This window comes from Ostrea edulis, chromosome 3 (assembly GCF_947568905.1).
Source record: "Ostrea edulis chromosome 3, xbOstEdul1.1, whole genome shotgun sequence".
NCBI classification, from domain to species: Eukaryota; Metazoa; Mollusca; class Bivalvia; order Ostreida; family Ostreidae; genus Ostrea; species Ostrea edulis.
Window position 1 is genome coordinate 52,110,818 of NC_079166.1, and position 21,027 is coordinate 52,131,844.

The 21,027-nt window shown below is 34.9% G+C and overlaps 1 protein-coding gene and 1 long non-coding RNA gene across 2 annotated transcripts in view; one reads left to right on the top strand and one right to left on the bottom strand.

Moving 5' to 3' along the window:
* Window positions 1-1,862: 1,862 nt before the first annotated feature.
* On the top strand, window positions 1,863-5,857 carry LOC125657158 (uncharacterized). Its single transcript, XR_007363214.2, has 3 exons — window positions 1,863-2,117; window positions 2,978-3,127; window positions 5,332-5,857. It is a non-coding gene; the product is annotated as an uncharacterized LOC125657158 (long non-coding RNA).
* Window positions 5,858-10,321: 4,464 nt separating this feature from the next.
* The window catches only part of LOC125676436 (uncharacterized), an 83,525-nt gene continuing 72,819 nt past the window's right edge, over window positions 10,322-21,027 (bottom strand). The window contains exons 22-25 of the mRNA XM_056160932.1: window positions 19,439-19,568; window positions 12,902-13,083; window positions 12,716-12,797; window positions 10,322-11,700 (exon numbers count right to left, since the gene is read on the bottom strand). Coding sequence (XP_056016907.1) covers window positions 11,570-11,700; window positions 12,716-12,797; window positions 12,902-13,083; window positions 19,439-19,568 — 525 coding nt within the window. The 3' untranslated portion in view covers window positions 10,322-11,569. The remainder of the gene's footprint in view (window positions 11,701-12,715; window positions 12,798-12,901; window positions 13,084-19,438; window positions 19,569-21,027) is intronic.

A 21,027-nucleotide genomic window follows, 5' to 3' on the forward strand; every position in this document is an offset into this window, starting at 1 on the left:
GTCAATCAGTAAGTTCTGCATTTCCAATCGTAGTACAAACTGTCATGAAATAGTATATCGGAACTCTTCAGTGTTGAGAAGGTAAATATGAAATGGAGGCCGTTTGCAACGGCTTCGAAAATAGCCAACTTTATTTACTGTGGGATTTACACCTTGTAAAGGTAAGAAATGCATGTTTCATTGTAATAGGGAGTTAATAGGATGTCTAAGGCGAAAAGTTGAAGCGGACAGGAAATTCAGTTTAACCCATTTTGATAGCAACAAGTGGCCGAAGTTCAGGCAAGATTTCCTGAATCACTTTGTGTGACACTGGTCTGAGATTCGGAAGAGGCGTCAGTAAAATATCCAGCCTCGACGAATCTCGCTGAGATTAAAGTCAAGTAAGTCAAGTGAATCTGCACTATTTGGAGATCATCATGACACTGTTGTTCTCGAAAAGATTTTTTCTACATATTCCCATGTAAAACTTTGATTCCCTATCGTGGCCCCATCCTAACCTCACGGACCACGTACTTCAATATACACTATATCAGGATACTTTAATGTAAATTTCAACTTTTCTGGCTCAGTGGTTCTTGAAAAGAAGATTTTGAAAATGCCCCCCCCCCCCCCCCCCCCCCCCCCACTAGTTTGGCCTTTTCTTGATTATTTCCCTTGTGAAAGGATAGCGTCCTTCATTTTAACAAATTTGAATCACCTTCATCCAAGGATGCTTTAAGGCAAGTTCTGGAGAAGATGATGAAAAGTTTACGCACAACGAGTGACTCAGGTAACCTACGAATGATTTGATTGTATATTGTTTGACGTCCCACTTGAGAATTTTTCACTCATATGGAGACGTCACCATTACCGGTGAAGGACTGTAAAATTTAGGCCTACACTGTATGCTCGGCGCTTACGGCCTTTAAGCAGGGAGGGCCCTTCATTTCAACAAACTTGAATCCCCCTTCACCCAAGGATCATTTGTATTAATTTTAATTGAAATTGGCCCAGTGGTTCTAGAAAAGAAGATTTTCCTATACAATTATCAGCATGTAAACCTTTGATTCCCTATTGTGGCCGGTGGGGATGAAAGGTGGCTTCCTCCAGGAGTCATGATTCTAACAAACTTGAAACTGCATTATGTCAGGAAGCTTTCATGTAAATTTCAGCTTTACTTATATATTCCCATGTAAAAATTTGATCCCCTACCCCTGGGGACCACAATTTGAACAAACTAAAATCTGCACGACTTGGGAATGCTTGCATATGAATCATTATGATTAATCTTGGTCCTGTTATTCTTGAGAAGAAGATTTTTAAAGATTTATCCTAAATATCCCCTTGTAAAACATTGACCCCTATTGTGGCCCCACCACACCCCCTGAGGCCATGATTTGAAGAAACTGAAATCTACACTATGTCAGAAATCTACACTATGTTAGAAAGTTTTCATGTAAGTTTCGACGATTCTGGCCCAGTGGTTCTTGAGAAGATTTTTTAATAACCCCAACCTATGTTTGCATTTTCTTGATCTCCCCTTTGGAGAGAGCATGACCACGCTTGAATAAACTTAAATAACTGTTACTTAAGGATGATTTGTGTCAAGTTTGTTTGAAATTGGCGAAGTGGTTCTTGAGACATTTTTAAACGATGCCCCAAAATATTTACCAATTCTTAATTATCTCCACTTCATTTGAACAGACCTGGACCCATATTTACTAAAGTTCGTAGATGTAGACGTAAACGTAGGATTTACGTCTGACTTAAGATTAGAGTTACGTACTCGTGAAATGGTATTTACAAAACCGTTCGTAGCCGCAAACGTAACTTACGATGTACGATTGCACGTACGCGTGCGCAGTGGCTATTTTCACTTCGAAGCGTAGAATTTGCTCATTTACTTTGACTTCCCTGCGCTACCGCCGCATTATGACGAAAAAGAACACAGAACTTTGTGAGAAAGCAACGAATTTCAACGTATACGTATGCCTGCCAACGGCATGTCGATCAACTGTACCGCTATTCAGTGTTGTTTACAAATCCAAATGGAAGGTTCATCAAATTTAACGCATTTGACTTGTGCATGGATCTGCGATGCTGTAGGTCTTCAAAAAGAAGTCGGCATGGACTGACAAGTAAGTTAAGTTGTTTGTGTAGTAATAACCTTAAATGTTTTACCACTGACTACTCGTCACTAGGCCCCTAAATAATGTTATTAAATTGACTTCAGGGGGATACAGTACATGACACACATCGCAAAATCACAGTCCCTTATTCATTTTGTTCTCAACCTATGTAGCTGCTATAATGCCTGGACCTTAATTTCTAAATAGTGAGCACATATACATATGTGTTAGTTATTTACAATTTTATATGTGCCCACTATTAACACATTAAGACACAAGCTCATTTGTGTACATGGTAACTTCAAACTTTTGACAATACCACAATTGAAATTCAAAATTATTTATCCCATTTTTTTTATTTCATGACTGGGACAACATCAAAGCAGTATCATAGCTACCTGTACACAAGTACGCACATGCTTTCACATCATTTCGCAAAAAGAAAAACAAGAATATTGGTGAAAAATGAATCTAAAATATACATTATATATACAGGCACTAATTCTAAAATGTGTGATTTGTACGTGCCCCTCTATTGCATGGTTATAAAATATGAAAATTATTATTGCTTTAACAATATATACTCTGGGCGAACAGGTAGATAGGGTGAATGGACTCGGTACCAGATGATAACAGTTACAGTCTCTTTCAACATCATTTCAATTATTGCTTGTGCACATCCATGTGCAAAACTTTCAGAAAATATTGTGAAACAAAATCGCATTCAAATACAGTTGTACAACTGTGTGAAGTCAGTGTTAATTTATTTAATGTAGAATAATATATATATTAATTGGAGATATTAGGTGTGATATACATGTAACATGCACTTGATATCCAAGTTAGCTGACCTCTGTTATTTTTCAAAGGGTCATAAAGGTGGTCAAGAAATAAATTGCCAACAGACAGCAGCATTCCTTGATTTAGATGAATTTCTCTTCATGTCCTCTCCTGAATGATTTTCCATGATGCCTCAGGGTTAGGATTGGGATGCAAGATGTACAGTACATATATATGATGTAAGTATATCCACTGTTTGTACACATTTAATCATTTCTGTACTTACAAAGTTTTAAAAAATCCAAAACAAATTATGGTACATGGTACATGATGTAATGATTTTTGTAATGCATTGATGATTAAATCCTTAGGCAAAGATTTAAGAACATAAATTTATGAGTTTTTATGATCAAAGTTTGTCCATTTTGCATGTTTTGTACCTGTCTGTCTAAGAATATCTTCACCTTTTTGGCAAATAGAAATTTAACCAATCTAAGGGCATACACTATGTTTCTTTGAAATTATTTTATATCTCCTCGATATTAAAAATTCTTACATGATTTCCAAAATAATAGCTGTAATTTTGTCACCAAAATTTGAAATCAACACTCAATAAAAATTGCTCTATATTATATATTTCTGATCAGTAATAACACATGTATTCAGTTATTTGAAACACCTTTTAATCTCAAAGCAAGCAAATGAATATATTTAATTTTGGTGATTAAATAATTATTATCTATATCTTGCAAGCCAATAATTCTTCTTTATATATTTCTTAAACACTAAAAGCGGTTATCAAATGTACTTTTATTAGGTCACCTGAGTTTACTCAGTAACCTATTGCAATTAGTTTTCATTCGTCGTGTGTTAACAATTGAACATTTTTAATAACTACCAGTCCAATTCTTTTCAAATTTGGTATGAAGTATCATTGGGACAAGGGGGGCCAATTTTCAAAAATCTTCTTATCAAGAAACACACATACAATGTATATAAGAAAAACTAAATGCATAGTGATGTAGAGCAGGCAGGCCTCTACCAAAATTGTAAATTTCATGATCCCTGGGGTAGGGGTTTTGACCCCAGGGCAGGACAAATCTTGTTATATAGTGTTTATGTGTATAAAACACTTAAATTACATCTTCTTTAATACTATTGATACTAAATTGAAACTAAATGGATAGAGCAGGTAGTCTTTTACCAAAATTGTAAATTTGATTTCCCCCAGAGTAAGGGTTTTGACCCCAGGGTGGGGCCAAACTTAGTATATAGTATTTATGTGTAAGTTTGCTGATACTGTATAAAATATAAATGCAGAAAAGGATGTACAAAAAATGGTGAATTTCACAACCCAGGGTTATGACTTTAAGATGAGTCCAAATTAGTCATATCTTTTGATGTTTTCATGTGAATACACCTATTTAAAGCCTTTCATCAGTGTATGCACTTTGAGGGATGTGAAGTTTTAAGAACACATCTTGTTTTATACTGTTGCTGAACATTAGAATATAATTAGCTTAGATATTTAGAACAGGAAATTTTTTCTAGATTTCATAGTCCATGGAAGTAATGATACTTTTCCACTAGTATTCGGGTGACCGATAAGGCCTGTGGGCCTCTTGTTAGGTTTCTGTTGTTTTTTTTATTTTACTAAAGAAATATTTTTCTTAGTCAGTAATACATATTCCTTTGCCATTGGGAGATTTTGAGAGATAAAAATGGTTGCCATCACTTTCACAGCAAATATGCCCCTTTAAATTTATAATGTTGTACTACCATGTACTATATGTCAGCCTGAGTAGCTCAGTGCAAAGGTACCAGGTTCAATACTCAATTGTGCTAAAGATTTTTCTCACCTTCTTTGCTACAGTAAAATCCCATTCATATACCTTACTGCAGTACATATCAGCTGATTTTACATTTTTACTTGCCACAACCAGGAACTATCAAAATATGTTAACTCTAGACTAATTAAACCTGAGAATTTTGTAGAAAGAAAATAGAATGCAAGTGAATTGTACCTGAAATGTCACAAAAAATTATTTTTTATTTATAAACGTGAATGACCTTAACTGAAACTTACCATTCTTGGTTAAAAAGTATTTTTTCTGGTTTGGAAAGAAGCCAATTTCATTACAAGGGGAATGGTTAATGAAAAAATACTGAAGTTGACCTTGGGGTCATTTGAAATCTTTTTCTTAATATGGGCTCTTGGGTTATAAATCATTAAAATTAGAAATTGTAGGTGATACTTAATGATATCTTCCCAGATATGGTGTACGGTAGATGAATATACAGTAAATAAAATCAGTATTATCACAATTTTACAGTTTATTTAACTAACAATTATGTTGCATGTATTTTTCAAGCCTTATGAAATTTGATTGCAGTGTAATGACAGTTGTTTATTTAAATCAATGTAATACTATTATTTTTCTAGGTCTATGGGTACATTGCTGTAATGGCCTGAAAAATCTTTTGCGAAACCGAGAAATGTTCATCTTCCATTGCCATGATTGTGTAAAAGGACGAGCAGAGGAATGATTCAAAAATATATGGCAGGATTGAGAATCTAACCCATGACCCGTAGTCTGGTACTCTACCCACTGATCAATCCATGCTGATGGTCCATCTGCTACATTGATGTCATCTTATATATTTATTTATTCATTTATATATCATATGGACATTTAAAAATTGACAGTAAAATAAAAAAAAGTTTGATATTCAGCAAAATAGAATTTGTTACAATACATGTTTAAGAAATTAAGTACATGTACATGCATTGTTATGCATACAATTATGTACATGTAATTATATTTGTTAATAGATAAATTTTTAGATGAATTTTCATGTTGTTATTGATATTGACATGTACATGTATTACTTCCATTTCTAGAATGATTTTAACATCTTGATATTAAAATGATGACATAATAAATAAATCTTAAATATTTGTCAACAAAGTTGTCTGGTGGGTTAAAATTTGTAAAGAGGAGCATTAGTACATATGTTGGTTTAATGTGAGAGGCCTTCAGAATGAACTTTTATCAGTGAGATTTTTGTAAATTGGGGGGGGGGGGATGGACTTCAACAAAATAATATGTATGTTGAAGGCATCATCCTTGGAGTTTGGTAATATACACTGCAAAGACTTTTACCTAGCTAATCACATATAAAAGTCAATTACATACAAATCATGAATGGTAGAAAGATTCATATATATGCATTATCAATGAAGGTTTGACTCCTGTAGGATTATAGTTAAAGGAAATGGCACTCTGAAAGATTGAAAGTCTACACATGACTACACTAGTAGGCATCACAATTGCTCTCTGAAACAAATTACACCAAATTGTATTCTTGGAATGAAATGCATATCTTTTTTTTTTTAAAGAAATATTTATTTAGAGGCTCATTTCCCTGTTGTGTAAGTAACAATGTAACAAATAGTTATTTGGACTACCAATATTTGCTTATAACCACAAAGTAAAGATCACATATCTATAAGTAGAAATAGTTTTTCTATAGCTGTCGATCACCATGTATTCTTGTACACACAGTGACTCTTCTTTTCAAATCTAAAACATTGCATGTTTGATTGCATATGTATACATTAATTCCACCATGTTTGGAAAATTAAAAAAATGTATTTCCCTGAAAGATGCTAGACCTACCCTATATAATAAGATAAATGGCAAATATTCTTTTTTTTTAAATAACCTGCATGACTAAAATAAAAAGCTTCCCAATTATTTCTAAAGGCAAGGTTAGATCCACCCAGTGTGATTAAAATCAAATTTCGCACTTTGCTCGATATACGGACACCGACTGTCCGTATATCGAGCGAAGTGAGCGGTTTGATTTTAAATCAGACTGAGATCCGCCACAAGGTAAATTAGATCGGGCTCAAAATTTTGAGAATTGTCACACAATTGCAGATGATCTCAAAGAAAACGATAATCTGAATAAATACAATTAATTTGTGTATTACTAACCAGCTTATATCCATCTAGAGGGTTTGTAAGGTCTTTACGCAAGAAATTATCGATAAAAATGACAAGTCGCCATTTGCTTTGTTTATTCTTAAAGTTACGATCAGCTTACGTGTACTAGTGTATCACACGTAGAGTTACGCTTATTTCTGACGTAAATCTACGTCTACGACTGTTCGTGAATACCGTCCCACACGTAAACGTACGCTACGTCTAGATTTACGCTACGTTTACGTCTACGAACTTTAGTAAATATGGGCCCTGAATCTTTAGCTAAGTATGCTTTGTGGCAAGTTTGACTGAAATTAACTCGGTGAATTTTGAGAAGTCGAAATTGTTAAAAGTTTAAGGACGGACATCGAGAAGACTGACGCCGGACAAAATGTGAACAGAAAAGCTTGCTTGAGCTTTCAACTCATGTTACCTAAAAACAAAACAATACAAAGAAAATAAAACCCATTAGTTCACATTCTACTTTCATATCTGTTGGAATTCCCAGCCGTTATAATAGACTTACTATAAATATCAACATTCATGACTATCGTGTTCACGAGGAAATGGCTATCACTACAAGTAGTGAAGATTATCGATTATGATATGACTACCGCTTTCAACATGTAACCATTACACTCTACAAAATTGAAATACTACCTATGTACAGCCCTAGGATCTTTGAACAATTGCTACATGTATACATGCAATGTGGTAAAGTAACATTATTACCGTTCCAAAAGACCAGTCCGCCAAATCGTGTGTGGATTGCGACAAAAAAGAGCAACTTCCTCCGGTAAATGAACAAGATAGAGATCCAGCTGTAACATCAATAGCAAATAATGAGAAATGTAAATGTATTTACTACAATACATGTATTAGTTATATATAATTAATCATCATATGGATATCCACTTCCGCCCTTACCCAGGGTTGAACTTACGACCTGCGGAACCAAATACACTAGCAGCGTGTGATCAACAGCTAAACCACCCGCGCAAGTCTAAGAACAACAATCATCTCTAGGTATATCAAGATGCAGTAAACCTGGATGATCTTCCACCTTGTCGATATTGAAGCTTGGTACGGGTTGAACATGCTTTTGTACTCGGGCAGACACTATACTGTTTCATCAGGCCGTAGCATTGAGGATTCTTTAACGTGCCAACGCCTGCCGCGACACGACACCTATGTATCTATAGTCATATCCGAAAGATGTCTGATTGCCGAGCGTTTGGCAAAGGAGCAAACGCTACCTATATTGTCTTACGTTTGGTATGACCGTGTACGAGCGGGGCTCGAACTAACGACCTCCTGGTTACGAAGCACACACTTTACCACTGGGCTACCACGACCGGTGGAAACATTTTATTTATGGTTATCTCATGCTGTCAAATCATTTCATTCCACTAACAAAACCGAAGTAATCAAGACGAAATGTTACCAGTCTCTGAAAAAAGTGAGGATCCTCATAAAATGCCAACCAACAGCATCCAGACCCACTCGAATTATCAACTCACATTACACTGGCGGAAAAATGAGGAAGTGGTCTCCGGAATGTCACCAGAAAGGGAAAAAGGGGCGGGACCATCCCTACTATAAGTGTGGTCAGCTAGACTATTGGATCAGCGACTATCCGGCACAAGACATCGAGGAAATCCGGTTCAAAGAAAGTAACAGTGGACTCGGATAATCAGAGTAACTGGAGGAATCCTGTAACCCCAAAGAAGAGAAGCGACAAGACGAGACTGAAATCGGTCGTGCGCTAATAAACTGTTTTTATGGTTTAAAAATGATCTCTTATAAAAATTGCATGTTGTTCTAGAATTGTTTTTGAAATTCCATAAAATATGAAAACTTAAAAATGTGTGATTATGGTTTTTTTTAAATTTATTATTATTATTATTATTTTTACTAAAGTCAAAGGCTTTTAGTCCCTTTTGTATGAAAGCGAATAGTCCCCGATAGCTGGTGGTCGGTAAGTCAAATAACACCGCCCCCGATAGCTGGACCAAACATCAGCGGTGGTCGGTAAGTCAAATAACACCGCCCCCGATAGGGAGGTAAAACAACAGCGGTTCCCATAAGGAGGTCAGGCAGCTTAATTGAGTGCAAGAACGCAACTACAAGGGTCGAGGTCAAATGACCTTGTATAAAAAATTTCAAGCAATTTTTTTTCATTTAAAGTGCCTCTTTCGTATAATTTCTACTGTTTGTTTGATACCCAGGTCAAAGCCTTATTTGTTTACTTAGAAGAAGCATTTACAAGGCAAGAACTTGTTACAACGTACAATGTACTATACATGTACATGTAATATTCTGAAGTTCGTTGATAATTAAAATCGTAAGGTTTTTCATAGAGCTATGAAAATATGTCTGTTCTCAACGAGAGCCAAGAATAAGCTCTCGTGAGAACAGACGTATTTTTTATAGCTCCAGGAAATTTCACTATGTAGGTGCCCTGTTTTTTCCAAGCCTTTGTAGTTTTTTGTATCCGTAATGAAACAAGAGGCCCAAGGGCCTAGAATAGCTCTTCTGATAAATTGTACAACCCAACCATTTCTATTCTTAGCCTCTTAGTATTCTAAATCTTTAGTTAAATCCTAAGAATTCAAAAAAAGTAGGTCAATGTGACCTACTTTTTGGATTACACATTTTGAGAACCCAAGAAATATCAACTGACAAAGTTTGATGATTTTAAGCCAATTAGTATCTGAATATTGAAATATAACTGTCAAATTCCAATCGTAGGTCATGATGACCTACTTTTTGGTCAGCGAACTCCGAACATGCAAGACCCATCAACTGACAAAGTTTGATGATTGTAGGTCAAATAGTATCTGAAATATATAAATATAGCCGTCAAATTCCAAAAGTAGGTCAAGGTGACCTACTTTTTGGTCGACACACTCCGTAGACTCAAGATGCATCAACTGTCAAAGTTTGATGATTGTAGGTCAATTAGTGACTGAAATATATAAATATAACGGTCAAATGCCAAAAGTAGGTCACAGTGACCTACTTTTTGGTCGATACACTCCGAAGACTCAAGATGCATCAACTGACAAAGTTTGATGATTGTAGGTCAAATAGTGTCTGAAATATAGTAATTTAGCTGTCAAATACCAAAAGTAGGTCACGGTGACCTACTTTTTGGTCGACACAAACCAAAGACTGAAGACGCATCAACTGACAAAGTTTGATGATCATAGGTTATACAGTGCCCAAAATATGCATCTAAAATTGAAAATGTGAAATTTGAATATCTGCTAAATTCAAAAAGTAGGTCACTGTGACCTACTTTTTTATAAATATGTTTCAAGGCCTCAAGATGCATCAACTTACAAGATTTGATGATTCTAAACCTCTCGGTATTTGAAATAACAACTTAAAATATATCTATAAATGATAAGCCATAAAATTCAGAATGTAGGTCACGGTGACCTATTTTTCAGTTGACGCATTTTAAGGTCCCATGATCCACCAACTGACAAGTTTTGATGATCATAGGCTTCAAAGTGTCCAAGATATGCATCAAAATTAATTTTAAAATAAATACCTGCAAAATTCAAAAAGTAGGTCACCGTGACCTACTTTTGAGACAACTTGACACAAGGTCCTAAGATGCATCAACTGTCAAAATTTGATGATCCTAGTCCTTATAATGACTAAAATATCAAAGATTTAAGGAAATATAAATTTAGGTCAACTTTGAAGTGACCTTGAGACCACGCCCTTTGCCCCAGGGTAATGCCTTGAACAATTTTTAATCTACAACATATCTTCATCCTTATGTGTAAGTTTGGTGATAATCTGCCCAGTGGTTCTTGAGAAGAAGATTTTTTAGCAACCACTACTTTTGTTTGTATTTTCCTGATTATCTCCCCTTGTTAAAGGGTCACATCCCTCTATTTAGTATGTATGAAAGCCCTTGGGCCAATGATACCCTGTAACAAATTTGAAAAAAATTGGTCAAGAGGTTCTTGAGTTATAGCCCTTTTTCTAAAAAGTTTACGCACACCGCACACCGCACAAATGGCCATAGCATTAGCTCTTTGAGCCTTTGGCTCAGAAGAGCTAAAAACACACAACCTTTTGGACCTATTTTTAGCTGAAAAGTAGGTCATGGATGGACCAATCCAGCTGAAATGCAAACTGAACTTGTATTCCTCCAAGAGGAAGCCTTTCACTAAATTTCAGGGCAATATCTGTATCCATAATGAAAAAATCCCCGAAACTTTTTGACCTACTATTAGTCCTAATGAAGGTCACGGACGGATGGACCAATCCAGCTGAAATGCAAACAAAACTTGTATTCCTCTGAAAGGAAGCTTATGTATAAATTTCAGGACAACATCTGTATCTTTAACGAAGAAAAAAAAAGCCCGGAAAACTGTTTGACCTACTTATAGCCCTAGAGTAGGTCAAGGATGGACCAATCCAGCTGAAATGTAAACCCACTCTTACAATTCTTAAGGGAGATATTGTGACCAAATTTCAAAGTTGTACATGCATCCGTTGCAGAAAAAAGTCCGGAAAATATGACCCAGGACGGACGGACAGCCAGCCAGCCAACCAGACAGACGCACGGACAGCACCATAACATAATCTAATGACGGGTGTATAAAAATGCGTTTCTAGAACTCCAAGCTGACGCCATCTTCCTTTCACTGCTAGGATTGTGACATTTATTTAGATAACTGGAATGTACATACCTATAGTTTCACAGTTGGTACCTCCATATCCTGAGGCGCAGGTACAGCTATACCCTCCTCCGCTACTTAAACACGTTCCCCCATTCCGACAAGGATTGACAATACAGCCTTTAAGACATATAAGACATGTATATCTACCACACACAAATATCATAATTGTTCTCCTAACTCTGATGCACAATAATACTAGATTTTGTTACTTGGCTAAAAGACATATCCTTACGATCAACACCGATCTTCAACTTTATATAGGATTAGATAAACATGTCAGAGAGAGGAAGGTATGCTTGCTAAACACAAATGCCCCAATCATGAACAAGTTCTAATATGGGATGTTTCAAATTTCTTATTTAGTGACCACGCCCTATGACTTATAACCCCAAAGGCAATCTCGAAGAAACTAAATATGTATTAGTAATGCAGAGGACTTGCGTGTGACCATACATATACATATCTATGAAGTCTCTCACTTCTACTAACGGTTCAAAAGTTACAGCCAAGGTTGAAGTTGTTGACAGAAATACAAAACCATTTCAGGGGCACAAAAACAAACTATCTGGTAAAAGAAACGACTAATTGTAAAAAAAACAACAACAAAAAAAAAAAAACCAAGATGTGTTTGTTAAACACAAATGTCCCCCCTAATGGCCAATTCCAAAGATGGCCAAGGTCACGAGGACAAATATTTTGGTACCAGTAGAAAGATCTTGTCACAAGAAATGCTCATGTACAATAAGAAAGCTCTAATATTTACCATTTAGAAGTTATGACCAATGTCAAATTTTTTAAAAGTAGGTCAAATGCCAAGGTCAAAGGGTACCCACGAGAAGGTCTTATCACAAGGAATACTCATGTGAAATATCAAAGCTCTAGCACTTACTGTTCAACAGTTAATAGCAAGGTTAAAGTTTCAGACAGAATGACAGACAGGACAAAAACAATATGCCCCCCCCCCCCGATCTTTGATCTCGGGGGTATAAAAATTAAAAGGAAAAGGAAGTTACAGCCACGGTTTAAGTTGTTAACAGACGAACTGAAGGACAGATATGCAATAACAATATGCAGGGCATAAAAAACCAACTAAATGAATTGATTAATTGAAGAAAAAACCATGCAAAACTACCGCAGTTTCCTTCGCTAACCGTCACAGCGTCTATAGCAATGTCGCTCTTGTAGCTTCTTCCTCTTATCCCCTCAATGTAGATCTATATGTAAAAGAAATGATAAGAAACTGCATGCTCGTTCTGAACTCGAATTATATATACAATGTATTCTAAATTTTATTCAAATAGGATTGACATTTCCATACCACTAGTCCATTTGTAGGTGGTATCTCCACGGCGGTTAGGATCCACTGGTCGCCTTGATTTCCAGCCTTTGTGAAGATTGATTGGACGTGACCAGAGCTACTGGAGTAATAAACATTCAAAGTTCCCATGCCGTTTGACGAGCCGTACATATGGTAATAAAAACTAAGGCACTGCGTTGTGGCTGAAAAAAAAAGACCCATGCAAAACGTAAGTCATACTGATATTGAAAGTTCAGCAGAGTTGCTTTCCTCTTACTGTACTTCATACGCCCCCCTTAACCTAGGACCACCTCCACCTATTCAACCACTGTACCCTTGCTCAAGTTCCCCATTCATATTGACCTGGACTACATATTACTTGAAGATGAATGTGACAATACATGTGTTGATATTTACTATTACCAATGATTTATAGGTTATTGACGGAAAATGGGGAAATACGGTGGGTTTAGTGCTGTAAAACGGACTGAGCTCACTTTCCCAGTATTCAGTCAATGAAATGTTATTACATATCTACGAAAGCCCATTCAGCTCATTTTCGTAGCTGAAAAAAAAAAGATTATAACGTGAAACTTTCGGGAATTAACGCGCAACTTTCGCGAATAAAAGCGTAACTTTCCCGAATAAACGCGTAACTTTCGCGAATTAACGCGGAACTCTTATGTTATAAAACGTAGATTTTGCTTATAAACACGAATTAATGGATTGAATGCGCTTAATATTAAAAAGTAGCATGGAATAATTTGTTTTTTACAATGAAGAAAAATAACGATAGACTTGTCCAGCTGTATTTTGTAATTTTGTATATGCATATCTCTTGATATAATTTGACTGCTTTAAGAAGATCATCTTATTGACCTTTGATTCTGTTGTACATATTTTGTTTTATTAATTGTCACATTGGAGAGGTCTTTCTAGACAATAGAATATGTTAAAACCAAACCAAAAGCATATCAAAAAACAAAATCATAAAACAGTTACAAAGGTTGCTGTGAAAATTCTATTGGTTTTTCCAAAAGATGACAGCCAAGGGAAATAACCTTTGAAAAGTGTAGCTTCATCTATTTATGAAAAAACCCAAACATAAGTCACCAAGTGTTTTATAGAGACATTCTGTGGGGGGTTTCAGGATATTAAATGAATCAAAAGCATAGATTAAGCATAGTTTACTCAATAACATAACATAAATTCATGGAGAATATTTCGCGTTAGAACGCGAAAGTTATGCGTTAGAACGAAAAAAATTACGCGTTAATTCGGAAAAGTTTCGCGTTATAACGCAAATTTTATTTTTCAGCTATGAAAATGAGCTCGATGGGCTTTCGTACATATCTTTAGAAAGAGTCCACCTTAAATTTTGCAAATTATTATTGAAATTAAAACAATTTACCCCCGACTGCATGGTGTACGGTGAGCTTAGCCGACACCCCATGTACATACAAATACAAACGCGTATTATCTCATTTTTGCACAAAATTGCACTTAGTAAAGAAACAAAAATAGCGAATCTCCTGTTAAAACTGAGTAATGATGTTACAAACCAATACGCGAAAGAGATTGCTTGGTTCAAGAACGTCTCAAATATCCTTAACAATTGCGGACTTTCAAACATTTGACAAAATAATGCATGTAATCCAAACTGACTAAAGTCAAAAGTAAAACTTATTTTACTCGATCAATTCAAGCAAGAGTGGAATTCTGACATTAAAACGTTATCAAAAACAATAAACTATAGAATGTACAAGGATGAATCAAAATTCGAAAAATATTTGGATGTCCTACCCAGAAAAGATTGGACGTTGGCGAAACGAGCCCAGAGAAACAAGACGTTGTAATAAATGTGATTTGAATGAAATTGGTGATGAATTCCACTACCTGTTTAATTGCAAGTCTCTGATTGATATAAGAAAACATGTTTATCACCAAAACAAATACGACTCAATAATATAATCACATCTAAAAATTAATGAATTCAAACAAGCAATCTTTTCTACGAAAATTATGTTCCTTTATAAGAAATATTAATAGACTATGCTCCCCGACCCAATAACTATTCGAATCTAAAACTGCATACGTTGCCAATCTCCATACTCACGCATGCCTTAAAACATTTAGTGATATATTACAATCACTTTTATATAAAATACATGTACTCTGTATACAATTGTGTAATTGTGATGAGAAATAAATTCAGTTCAGTTCTGATCTAATTTTTTTTTGGGGTTATTTCTAGAAATGCACACTCGTCTTACACTACATTTTCGGTTACGGATGAAGTGTTTACAACGTTAACATATGTAGATATAAGTGACGTCACAGTTAAGTATGCAAGAAGCAATAGCCGGCGGGATTTTATTACTAAAAAATCGCTAAAACGCATCAAAGATGCGTATGGCCGAGTTGCAGTTTGGAAAATTATGCACGCTTGCATTCACAAAGTAAAAACATGCACGTATTTAATATAGTTTATATGGCCGCAATAGGTATTTAGTGTGATAATGACCTTGACCTTTGGATTTCAAAAGCAACATGAATCTTGAATGTCATCAGGATTTGAAGTCTGATAAACATGCACCAGCAAGTACATGTATAAAAGTTAGAGGCAAGCTCAAATCTACAGTATATAGTGAAAACGAGACCTTGACTTTTGACTTTTTGACCTCAAAATAAATAGGAACCTTCCTCTTTTGGATGTGATCATGTTATGTAAGTCTCACAAAGATGCACTAAAAGTATGAAAGTTAGAGATCAGACAAGCTAATTGTGGACGCCCATCCTTCGCCAATTTAAAAGCCGAGATTTGCTACGCAACTTGGCTAATGTAAAGGTAAAGATACATAATGCATACTTAAAATATTTATTTTTTAATCAATATCGAGTTTGGAAGTGTGAAAATTGTTGGCGAGGTTTTGTTTTAAGCTTTACATTTGCTGTGATAAAGAACAAATTTTAAACACAGAATTTGGACCTGGAAAGTTTGAGTGGATCTGCGATTCATGTATAGATATTTGTAGTGGAAATTCCACCGTGGATCAGAGTGTGAATGAAATTTTAACAACTTTACCTAAAGGTGTCAAATTTGCTCATGTTAACTTATGTGGCATACTCAATAAGCTTGACCAAATCAAGATTTTACTAAAAGATGGAATATTTGATGTTTTTGCTGTCACAGAGAGCAAACTTGATTGTCATATTTCCGATTCTGAAATTAAAATCAAAGGATACACTGTTATAAGGAGGGATCGTAATCGGCATGGAGGAGGTGTACTCATGTTTATTAAAGAAAAATGGACTGTAATGAGCATATGCAAAGATGAAAATTTAAAATTTTTGACAGTAGATATCAAACTTCTTAATTCACCAAAAATCAATGTAGGAGTTGTTTACAGACCGCCCGATTCCAACTCACAATGGATAGAGGATTTCGAGGAGCGGATGGAGGATTTGTCAACTTCCTGTACCGAACAAGTTATTATGGGTGACTTCAATATAGACCAATTAAAGTCTTCAAGTTTTAAATCTGCGATGGAAACATGCGGTCTTACTCAAATGATAAACGAGCCTACCCGAGTGACGTGCGATAGCAGTACGTTGATAGATCATTTTTATGTTAACCATCCCGTATTCTATAGCTCCCGTGGAGTAATAGCAATCGGGAGGAGCGATCATCACCTTATATATTCGATACGAAAGAAATTTAAAGCTGTTTCACCACTTGACCATATTCATGTAAAGTATAGAGTAGAGATCAAAAGAAACTAATTGAAAGAGATTTTATTAATGATCTTAATGCTGTTGATTGGAACTCGCTGAAATCATTACCCGACATCGATAGCATGTGGTCGTCTTTCCATTCTATGTTCATGACAGTTGTCGACAAGCATATGCCCATAAAAGAACGACGTATCCGCAGTGACTCTGAGAAGTGGATAAACGATGATATTCTTTCAGAAATGCGACAGTTATAGGTTATAGACTTTGTATGGGAAAATATGACGACCTCGTTTTTTGTCGCGGACGGACCTCGCAAGCTCGGTCCGTCTACGCGCCAAAAACTCGGTCGTCATATTTTCCCATACAAAGTCTATAACCTTTTTATTATATACTTTCAATTTCATTTAGAAACTAATAATAATTCTAATTTAACAATTTCTTTATTGGTTTAACTGAGTAAAAGATGAAAAACACGAAAAATTTGAAAATTAACGGCGTAGTGTATTGATTGTGACGTAATGTTTGCGGGCCGGAATGTTTCCAGGCATATATCGTGTGATATTTGCCCGCAAACTTTTAAAGAAAAAAGAAGAGATGAAATTGAAAGTATATAATAAAGGGATATATTACACCGCCGAGCAATAAAGTCACGTGACGAATCCGACTGAAAATTATATAAGACCGCAAGAAACAGGGTTGTGAACAAAATTAACGATGCTAAACGCGAATTTGTGGAAAGTGCAATAAATCAAGCCAATACAAAACCAAAACACATGTGGAAAAAATTAAAACAATTCTTACCAACGAAATCGGCAACCGCTACGCCAACATATTTAGAAATGGACGGACAACCCGTTACAGATACAAAAGAGATGACCAATACTTTTAACGACTTCTTTTGCGGTATTGGACACAAATATGCAGAGAAATTTGACAGTTCATTGCCTGAAATTGAACAATTAATGCCTAGGGGGTCTTTTAGCATTCCAAATACTAGTATTTCTATTAATTTTGTCAGAAATGAAATAAATGCTGTGTCAAATTCGAAGGCTACGGGGTTAGATGCTATTTCTGTAAAGCTGTTGAAAATTAGCTCGGGTGTGATTGGTGAAATTTTAACATATCTGTTAAACATGTCTATAAAAAGTGGTGTGGTTGCATCCGAATGGAAAAAAGCTAGAGTTACCCCTCTTTTTAAATCTGGTGACAATTTTATGGTGAACAATTATCGACCCGTGTCAGTTTTAGCAATCGTGAGCAAAATTATAGAAAGGCATGTTTTTAACTCATTTTACGAGTATTTGGATAAAAACAATCTTTTAACGGAACATCAATCCGGTTTTAGACCAAAGCATTCTTGCGAAACAGCACTTCATAACATTATTGATAAATGGTTAAGTAATATAGATAGTGGCAAATTAACAGGTGTTCTTTTTATTGATCTTAGTAAAGCATTTGACACTGTAAACCACCAGGTATTGTTACACAAGCTTTCATCATTTGGTATTTGTCAAAATTCTTTTGAATGGTTTCAGTCTTATCTTAGCGGAAGATCACAATGTGTTAGATGGAAAAGTGTTTTGTCAGATGAAAAAGATGTTACAATAGGAGTGCCTCAGGGGTCCATATTGGGTCCATTGTTCTTCATTTTATTTGTTGACGATTATCCTAAATGCCTAAAGCACTCAAATGTCTCTATATATGCAGATGATACATCTCAGGATGTTTCACATCAATCTATTGATGTTATTGAGCAAAGGTTACATGATGATCTTTTAAACTCTATGAAATGGATGGAAAGTAATAAACTTACGATGAATTTAGCGAAAACACAATGTATGTTGATTGGCACTGCACAAAAACTCTCAAAGTGTAGAAAAATGTGTATCAAAGTAGGAGATATTGTTTTATATACTGTTAAAACGGCCAAACTTCTTGGTGTACAAATAGATGAATGTCTAACCTGGTCTGTACACATTGATTCTTTATGCAAGAAACTTTCACAGAAAATAGGCATTTTACGTCGTCTGCAAACTTTTATGTCAAATGCATCATTATTGAAAATTTATAACACTGTTATATTTCCTCATTTTAACTATTGTTGCACAGTTTGGTGCTCAGCCAAAAACAGGGTTTTTATTGACAGACTTTTTAAGTTACAGAAAAGGGCATCCAGAATTATATTGAAGGTGAAAGTAACTCAGACTTCTACAGCTGCTATTTTTAGTGTTCTTAAATGGATGCCTGTTCATGATTATTTTGTATATAGAAAACTAGTGCTTGCTTTTAAGGTTCTTTTAACATGACACCAGAATATATGAACGTTTTTAGTCTTGTCAGCCAAGTTAGTTCCAGAACAACAAGAAGTAGCGATAGTGGCATTTTATATTTACCAAAAGTTCGAACTGAATATTATAAACGGTCTTTTAAGGTATCCTCCACAATTTTATGGAATCAGTTGCCCGAGTCTGTCAAAAGCTGTGGTTCTATTACATCTTTCAAATCAGCATATTTGCAGCATTATTTCTCAAATAAGTGATATATAGATATGATATATATGTTTATCCCCCCCCCCCCCCCAGTGATATCGTGTGTGTATTTTATGTATATATTTTATATTATGTTATCTATTTTTCTATTCTTTCATTTATCTGTCTGTGAATGTTTTATACAGGACCATAATGTAAACTAGTCATTTGTACTAATTGTGCTATCCTGTCTAAATAAAAGAATTTACTATTACATACATGTAAAACCTTTTAATCACAAAACTTCATAATCACACAAAATTAATACATATTGATACATGTACTTTAACAATACCTCTGAATGTATTAGTCGTTCGAATGACTGCCCTATTCCCGACTGCTCGCGGGCTGGATGCCTCAATATAGGCATATCTTACACCTTGTCGGGCGGTACTGGGTCCAGTTCTGGAGGAGGGTGTTGGGCCCTGTGGATAAAAATTATCTTTACGTACATTGTACATTACGTCATTGGCGCCGTGAAGCCACGATACAAAAACTAAACCAGTGACTACACTGCATTACATTTTACTACTTAAAAGTACAATCATGTATATTCTACTTAAAAGTACAATCATGTATATTCTACTTAAAAGTACAACCATGTATATTCTACATTACATTTTACTACTTAAAAGTACAATCATGTATATTCTACCTTTTTTTTTTTTTTAGAATGATGAAAGTGGTAAATTACTTTGACTGAAACGTATATAAAAAACATGTAAATGATCTACGATAGCTAAAAGTTAACAAATAGGATAATATCTATTGGGAGAAAACTTTATATAGAAAAGACGTATAGGGGAAAACACGGAAGAAGGAAATAATAACAATGTTTTAATTCTGTCGAACAGAGCCATGAATGTTTCCTATTTTCATTTCTATGATTTAGTATCATGCTAGTAACATCGTCATAAGAGATTCATTAACAGTTTACGTCTATGTTTGCATACTAAAGGCATTGAAACACAATCAATTACATTTACTCAGCCTTAGGTGACAATCTAGAACGATTATGGGTGGATGTTTTGTGGATACGGACTATAGGTTCTCTCTTTTGTTACCCTGAATTGGTGGATGTTTTGTGGATACGGACTATAGGTTCTCTCTTTTGTTACCCTGAATTGATCGCGCCATAAGAACAATCTCTGACGCCAAAAACAAAAACATATCATAAACAGTGGCGGATTTAAGCCAGATAAAAATTTTCAAAAAGATAAATCGTGGCCTCTTGTTTAGAAAAATGTAAACGATAAAAGAAGCAATAATTTCTTTCACTGTTGGAGAAATATATGACAAAATCTTTTGATTTATTGAGTTAATTTCATTGGAAGAACTTACATTTTTTTCCCCAAACCATTGAAATTTGCGTCATTTTATCAATTTCACCTTATTAAAAATGACAGAAAATTGTAATTGTAATTAAAAGATTTATATAGCGCCCTATCAACATTAGTTCTCTAAAGCGCCTTACAAATGTGAAAGAAAAGAAAATCGATGTGCACATACATGTGAACAAAATAGTCATAATTTCAGAATTAAAATGCATAATTATTATCGTTAATATACAGAGACTATTGTAGTGATATAATTACCCTAATAACATATAAAACAATTTAAAACAACCCCTAGGAATAATTAAATACATAGAAAGGACATAAGTATAATAACAAACTACAGTTCATATTGCAACTGAAGGTTTTTTCCTTTTTTGGTTTTGGTTTTCTTGTAAAAATAATGTATCAGCACTGTAATGTAAAAACATAAGTATGTAAAAAAAAAATCAAAAAAAAAAAATCACAAATTAAAAGCTAATCTAAATAGATGCGTTTTGTTGTCCGCTTTAAAACTAGACAGTGAAGTACATTGTCTGAGTTTAAAAGG